The sequence below is a fragment of the Cibotium barometz genome, chromosome 6 (genome assembly GCF_041138505.1).
Source record: "Cibotium barometz isolate CiBa-2024 chromosome 6, ASM4113850v1, whole genome shotgun sequence".
Lineage (NCBI taxonomy): Eukaryota > Viridiplantae > Streptophyta > Polypodiopsida > Cyatheales > Cibotiaceae > Cibotium > Cibotium barometz.
In genome coordinates this window covers 62,569,589-62,577,803 of record NC_141051.1, presented here as the reverse complement: position 1 = coordinate 62,577,803, position 8,215 = coordinate 62,569,589, and the positions used below count along the sequence as shown (strand labels likewise).

At 39.9% G+C, this 8,215-nt stretch overlaps 1 protein-coding gene across 1 annotated transcript; it reads right to left on the bottom strand.

The window, feature by feature from the left end:
- Window positions 1–5,863: 5,863 nt before the first annotated feature.
- Window positions 5,864–7,635, bottom strand: LOC147637954 (uncharacterized). The gene is made up of 3 exons (XM_086799082.1): window positions 7,185–7,635; window positions 6,545–6,935; window positions 5,864–6,456 (listed from the first exon to the last, which is right to left on the bottom strand). The coding sequence occupies exons 1-3, from the start codon at window positions 7,593–7,595 to the stop codon at window positions 5,864–5,866; spliced, it is 1,395 nt and encodes a 464-aa protein (XP_086655208.1). The 5' UTR covers window positions 7,596–7,635.
- Between the last annotated feature and the right edge of the window lie 580 nt (window positions 7,636–8,215).

Below are 8,215 nucleotides of genomic sequence, written 5' to 3'. Positions count from 1 at the left end.
GGGCTGCGAGCTCAACTGCTGAATGGATGAGAGGCTCCTCCTGAGTGCCTTCTTGCGCCTTCTGGCGTCCCTCCCGTGCAAAACCCTGGCAAAGCCTGCTAGACTCTACCAACAACTCTCTAACCTGCTCGGCAACCTCGTCCAAGTCCACCCACTCTCTCTCCTATAAGAGTTGCATGCTCTCCATCACCTCCGTCTCCTGATACAGCCTATCTGGAATGCAACATCCTCGAAGATAATGAAACTGTGACCCCTGCTCCCCTCGTCGCTATATCACACGGTGTCTTTAAGAGGCGCCTCAAGTGGGATCGACGGCTGAGATGAGCGCGCTGTTCTCAGCCGTCGGATCACATGCGCGAAAAAGTAAACTAGGACAAGGGCAGGTAAACTGGGAGAAAAGGGATCGTACGTCTGAGATGAGCGGGCGATTCGTGGCCGTCGGATAACACCGCTAAAACCTAGCTGGTGAGGGATTTGGCGGACGGCTGATTTGGAGACGGAGGATTTGGCGGTGCTCCTGTCTGAGGGATTTGGCGGAACATCCAGTCGGTTGCCTGCAGCCGCCCCTGCCCACGAGGAACGACGACGTGATCCGACGGCGGTGAACTCCGTGACCTGCACGTCGGCTGCACGTCCTCCGTCACAGAAGTCCGACGGCCGGCGGTGATACAACTTGGCCTGCACGTCCTCCATCAGCCGTCCATCAACGATCCTTCAAACGCCAAAATCCCACGGTGCCTTCTTCTTGCAGTTTTCCTTGACCTTTTTTTTAATTTGTTTGGAGACATAGTTGAGAGTATCATCATTTGTTGTGTTCCAGGGAATACAAATACTTGTCATGCTTGCTAAGCAAGGTTCTTGTTGCTATGCTTAATGCATGCAGTAATATGTGTTCATGCATGCATGACACACTTACAGCTTTTGCCAGGGAATACAAATAATTGTCATGCTTGCTAGGGTTCTTGTTGCTATGCTTAATGCATGCAGTAATATGTGTTCATGCATGCATGACACACTTACAGCTTTTGCCAGGGAATACAAATAATTGTCATGCTTGCTAGGGTGCTTGTTGCTATGCTTAATGCATGCAGTAATATGTGTTCATGCATGCATGACACACTTAAAGCTTTTGCCTAGTTTAGTACACAGACCTAGTTTATCCCTAGTTTACTACACAGACCCAGTTTGAAAATCAGCCTGGTTTTATCGATGGTGCTTATTGCATGCATGCTTTATAGCCATGCTTGGGTTCACTTATTGCCATGATTAATGTCTTGTTGCCATGCATGTATTTTAGTAATATGTAATCATGCATACATGACACACTTAAAGCGTCAACCTAGTTTAACCCTTGTGCACTAGTTCTTGTAGTCTTTCTTTTTGCTAAAAGTATGTGGTACAAATTTGTGTATGTCACTTCTTTATATTGATGGTTCTTTGGTACTCATTGCTATTAGATGGCACTTGCAAACCCTCCTTATGAGGAGATTATTCTTCCTTCTGGGAAACTTGCTCGGCAATGTCGAGTCTCAGATACGTGTCCTAGATGGAACACGAACTATATCAAGAGAATTCATATGATTCGCCACTTGAAAGTCGACCATGGCTTAGAGGTAGATATCCCACTTCAAAAGACAGGACGCCCCTTGGGTGGTGGAATGCAAGGAGCTTCAAAGAGTGCTGCAAAGCAATCAAAGACAAGGTTTCTAGATGCACAACGTAAATTTCAAATCAACATGAAAAACAATGAAAAGAAACAAAGACTTTTGGCCGAAGATGCTTGGGAAAAGAAAGCTCCATCCAACTTGTCCAAGAGAGCCTATAACATGCAAAAGGAAGTATTCATCGAGGGATTTGTTGCCAAGGGCATGGAACAATACATGGCGAACAAGGAGAAACGCATTCAAGGGATTGAACGGCGCATTAAAGAGGGATATTCCAGACATGTGAGATTTTCTCTTGTCCTATTAACCTTAATTGTGAAATATATATATATCATGAATATTATTAAGCTCTCATTTTGCATCTTGTAGCGACGCAAAAAAGAAAGCGATGATTGTGACAATGATGATGGTGAAGTGGCTTCTCAACGGATGGAAAACCTTGATGAGGACATATTGACAAGCGACAAGGATGAAAATCAAAAAGAGTCTCCTCCTTTGGTATGCAGGAAATGATTTTTTGATTTTTTTAACTTGTTTGTTGTTTGTTTTCTTTACTTTCATAACATGCCACTCTCTTGAAGGAAATCATTAATGAGGCGAACCATGAGCATGTGGCTCCATCTCAAGTGAAGAAGAGACAAAAGTGTGTTGTTTTTTCTCCTTTGAAGGTAAGAGATGGATGTACTAGTTGGTCAGAGGGCTTCTGATGTACTAGTTAGTAAGAGGGCTTCTTTGTAAACATGGTACTAACCTTAAATTGTATTTACCACGAAACTTTGTAATCTTCCAATTCAAAAGACTCGATCAAAGAAAAATGTTCAAATCCATGATAGTGAAGGCTCCTCACATGGAAACAAAAATATCGATGAGGAAGTGTCGATGAGAAATGTGGAATTCGAGGGAAAAGCCTCCCTTACAATGGTATGAAAATACTACTCTTCAACCTTTGTACTACTTTATTTCTTGTTTTCCTCACACTAATATACATAAATATGCTTTGTTTCTTGTTTCCTCACTTAAGGAGAAAATTGTCAACAAGGAGGCTCATGTAGTGCTCTCTAAAAAAAGTAAGAAACAGAAGAAGGTAAGGGGTGGAAGATGTCTCTTTGTACACAATTTAAGAGTAGGCTTTATTTTACATACCATGGCTCCTTATGTCAACTCTTGTTTGTTTGAACTTGAAGGGGATGGCTTGCAATGTAAATGCATCTTATGTTGATATTAGCTCTCCGAGTGAGAGTAAGCCTTCAAATGTAATAATAACAATATCCACTAGTGAGATTAAGACGCACAATGTCTTGGGCAAGGTAAAAGATCTAAGTGCAGTCTATGAAAGATATACTTTATATAACTCTATGGCTTGAATATTGAATTATCTTAACATATGCATGGTTTTAATCTACGCAAGGATTGATTTTTTGGTTATGTAGACTTCAACACGGAGAGACTATTCACTTACACTCTACACATTGGGGATTCATTGCCGAGGTGGATGTGCAATTAGCCAAGTCAATCATGCATGTGGAAGCGTCTACTCGTGTGCTTAACCTATTTGCCATGTCGGTAAATTTTTTAATTCTAAAATATAGCTTTTGGATTTGCAGCTCAAAGATGCTTAAAGCATGTTGATTTTGTAGGTGGATGGAAAAAACCCTACCTAGATGCTCTAGAGAAGGTTTCATTCGTGGATAGTTTGTGGTATGACTATGTGGCTTCACGGCGTCCAACGAGGAATACTTCATTGCAAAATTTCTTTGGACATATTGATCTGAGCAAGCATGTGTTCTTGTTTCTACCTCTAGTACATAGGTAAAGTCAATAGTTTACTCATATTGATGCATGTGTTCTTGTTTTTGTCATGAGTAGACGGGAGCACTTACAACTTCATGTTTTTCAGGCACCACTGGACTCTTTTTGTGGTCTATAATTCCCACAGCATGAAGGTGAGAGGCTTGTCATCGAGAAAAAATATTCTCCTGCACCTAGACTCACTGCATGTAGGGAATTCGGGCGAGTATGTTTCCATTGTGCAACGGTAAGACAAGAGCTTTACTTTGAAGTTCATGAATCCATAATGCTTGGGTAAATGCTAACTAACATTTTACATCTATATATTATTAGAGTTCTTGAGTCAATTTCTTCAAGTTGCACACATGGACCATTACAAGAGTCTCTTGCATGCCCATCCACTCGGTTTGAGTTGAAGTGTATAGAGGTATGTGAAAATTAATTTTGGCTTTCAATATTGTGTCCTTTATATAGCATGATATATGGCATTTTTTGGATTCAATCAATTGAGACATATGTAGATAAACATTGTAGGTGCCGAAACAACCAAACGCAATTGATTGCAAATTTTATGTAATGGCATTTATCAAGAAACTAATCGATGGGAGCCTTATAGATACACCTCCAAAGCATTGGGTATGCACATGCTTATTAATAAGCTTCCTTACGAAATCTCTTGCTATGTATGAGCTAAATGTGAATTTGGTGTTCTAAACTCTAACATTGCTTTTTTCCTTGTGTAGCTATCAAAGAAGTGGTTTGACCATGGATATGTCATGAAGTTGAAGGATGAGTTCAATTCTTGGCTCAGCCATGTATTGGACGAGCATCTGCCCTTAGCATCGTGACCTTCTTAGTTTGCTATGTTAGTTTTTTGGGCACTTAGTCAATGGAAGGCTTATGCCATTTTATGATATATGACATTGTATGTCTCCACAATAGTGAAGATAAGTCTTATTTTGGGATTTTATAGTTGGTACAAAATTACATTTCGAGATAAGTTGTACACTTCTTGAAAGGCTACACTTCCATGGAATGCTAAATGTTTTGGTTGTAAAGATTTTGTATTAGATGAGTTCAATACATGTGTCAATGCAGTAGTTATTTTTGGTTTACTCCTTGGTTATTACTTTATGCAAAACTGCGCTTTGTATCGACGTGAGGCTACTTGCAAACCTCATTGGATTTATGAGTCTTCAATATCATCCATTGGCAAATTCAAAGGCAAAGTCCATTGTCGCTTACGCTATAAATATTACGTGAGACTTCCATTTGTACTTCCGCTTGTCCTAGTTTTTGCATAGTCCTAGTTTACTGCACAGTCTTAGTTTTTGCACAGTCTTAGTTTACTACACAGTCCTAGTTTACTACAAAGTCCTTACAATCACCATATAAACAAGACATGATCTTGCATTGCAAGCTTGTACTTCCGTTTGTACTTTCGCTTGTCCTAGTTTTTGCACAGTCCTAGTTTACTGCACAGTCCTAGTTTATGTGAAAACGCTTACCACAAGGACAGATCATACACACATCCAAATGCTTACCAATGAGAGATCATACACACTTACGAATGAGAGAGATCATACATACATCCAATGCCACACAAATACTTCCATTTGTACTTTGGCAGGTCCTAGTTTTTGCACAGTCCTAGTTTACTGCACAGTCCTAGTTTATGTGGAAAGGCTTACCAATGAGAGAGATCATACATAGATCCAATGCCACACAAATACTGAAAAATAAGACAGTACTTGCCACCATTTCACAACATTTGTACTTTGGCTTGTCCTAGTTTTTGCACAGTCCTAGTTTACTGCACAGTCCTAGTTTATGTGGAAAGGCTTACCAATGAGAGAGATCATACATATATCCAATGCCACACAAATACTGAAAAATAACACAGTACTTGCCACCATCCTCATATATCAAGTGTACAACAGCATAAGTCTAACGCGCGATGCATATATCTTTTCGAGGACTTGTCCACTTGGAAGAGTCAAAGAAAAGTGTCTCTCCTCATCCTTACAATCACCATACAAACAAGACATGATCTTACATTGCAAGCTTTGTAATCCATCGCATAATAGCACATCCTTGTTTATGAGGATGCCTTCAACACCGATGGGAGCATGTCTTTCAGTTAAAGGCAATAAACCATGGCAAGTGTGACAAGAGAGGGTAGAAAGGGGGTCTACCATCAATGTTTTTGTGCAGCAATGTGGGCACCAAATACGTGGTCTTTTATCAAATTGAATACGATGTCTACCACGTTGATGTTTTCTTCTCAATACACCGGTTACATGAGCTCGTTTGTTGGGGGGACACAATTCAGCTTCCTGAAATGAAGTTGGAATGGTATTGAAAGGCTCTCTTGGCCTTCCATGGCCAAGCCTAGTTGTCGTCACATGTGCTTAAATTTGACGAACACTCCCTCTTGTAGGCATGTCAATCTCCTTTGGCTTGATAAGATTTGAAAGGTACTCCTTTGAGGTTTGTAGCTGTGTCAAGCATAATTCTTTTTCTGTAGAGTCCTTTGTGTTCAATTCTTCCTCTATTTGACTTAAAATTCTTCTAAATTCCTCAATGCAGAGATGAATGTCTTCACTTGTGTTGGCCTCTTTCATGTCCATCTGATTACAAGGGCTTGCAGAAGTCTCACAAATCTCATGATCCATAGAAACCATTCCCAAGGTGCGTACATTGTCAATAATGGGAAGAAAGTTGTATAACTCAGGAAAGTGATGCCTCATTATCAATCTTATGCCATATAAGTGCTTGCAATCACTTGTCCAATCGGGGCAATCACAATAATTAGATTGCATACTCACATGATACCATTGGCTTGAAGAAGAGGTGCTTTGAATCTTGAATGACAAGGCCATTTCATTGATAACTTTCAACGATGAGGGGTCACTTTCAAATCGTTGTAATATTCTCTCCCCAGCATACAACCTTGAAGTGTGCATCTTTGATGATCCACGAATACTAAAGCGCCCAGAATCGGCTAGATCAAGAAATACAAATGTCACGAAGAGGATTTAAGATACTTTAAATGAATACAGCAAAAATGTTAAAAGAACTAGTGATATTACCTATTTCTTGCTTTTGCTTGAAGAACTCAAGCATAGTTCCACCCATGCGCCTACCAGTCTTTAAATCGCCCACAAGAGCATGTATAAGTTCAAGCATGGACCGGTTGATTTGTGCATCCAAGAGAGTGTATTTTATGTACTGCCATAGGTGCTCCACCAAGTTAGTAGTATCAACATTCCCATAAGAGAACAATCGGCCAAATTTTGGCCATTGCCTTCGCCATACACAAGTAGACCCACACCAACCATTTGTTACATATCGAATGATATTGTCATGTGCATTGTAACATTGTAAGAAATGTTGATACTTCTGTTCAAATTCCATTTCTGTAACCGAGTGCATGAGATTTGACATTGATGTGTAGATCTCATCTTGCAGTTCTTTGGGAACCTACATTTTTCACATTTTTGTTAGAGGTTAAATTATAACCCAAAACTCATATTAAATCAAATATCCTAAGATACTCTCAATTATGCAGTCCTAGGTTACTGCACAGTCCTAGTTTACTGCACAGTCCTAGTTAATGCACAGTCCTAGTTTACTATCGAGTCCTAGTTAATGCACAGTCCTAGTTTACTATCCAGTCCTAGTTTACTGTATACCCACAGTCCATAGCCTTGAAATATTGCAATCTCTTACTTGTGGTAACAAATTCTCAACCCAAGCTTTCTTAGCATGGAACCAACATAGGATGACATGGCATGCAACTTGTTGGCGAGTTTCTTGCTCTTGTTGAACCCAACAATGGGGATCTTCGTCAACCACCTTAAGTAATGGCTGTAGTTCTTGTGGACACTTGTCAATGACTAGAGCTGTAGGACGAATATCTCCCATTCTTGAAAAAACCATTTTCATAGTAATCTCCAAGGCAATGCTCTCTTGATGAGAGCCTGGGTCATTAGTGCACATCATACACCACACTGGAATGCCAACTCCAAGTTGGTTTGGTAGTACAGCTGCATATAATGGTAGGACAAATTTATTTGTCTTGAAAGTACTATCAATAGCCCATGAGTTATGCAAGGAGAATCGAAGTGCCATTTGTAACATCCACGTATCTTGAATAATAAGAATGAATGGTTTGTCTTTGTCTTCCTTTGCTTGAGGATTGTAGGGCTAACAATATAGCACCTATATCCACGAAACATGCAATTAAGAATGTATGGTAAGAAATAAAGGAACTCCAATGATGTCAAGAAAAACCACCAAACTTACCTTGTTTTGTGTCTTTAGTTTCAAGCATTCCATGTACATCAATGCCCAATCATCTTCTGTAGCTTTGTCTGCAATAACATGAATGTCAAGAATATCTATTCACATAGAAAAGAAACCAAGAATGTCAATGAGTATTAGAATGCTACCTTGATTGCGTACTTGGTATGACAACATGGAGACCTCTTTTGGAATCATGAAAAACCTAAAGATCGTGCGATCTAGGTCTGAAGACTTCTCCATATGCAATCTCTCTTTTGAGAGTGACATCCTTGCTACATGGCGAGAGCTACCAATGTCAAACAAATCCTCTATACAACGCTCAATGACAATAGGATGGACTGGCAAATGATATAGATCATTTCGAGTGCCAGGAACATGTCCCTTATGAGAAGCATATAATGAAATAATTGCTTTGTCTTTTGTATTCAAATACTCCACTTGTACCTTAAATGGAT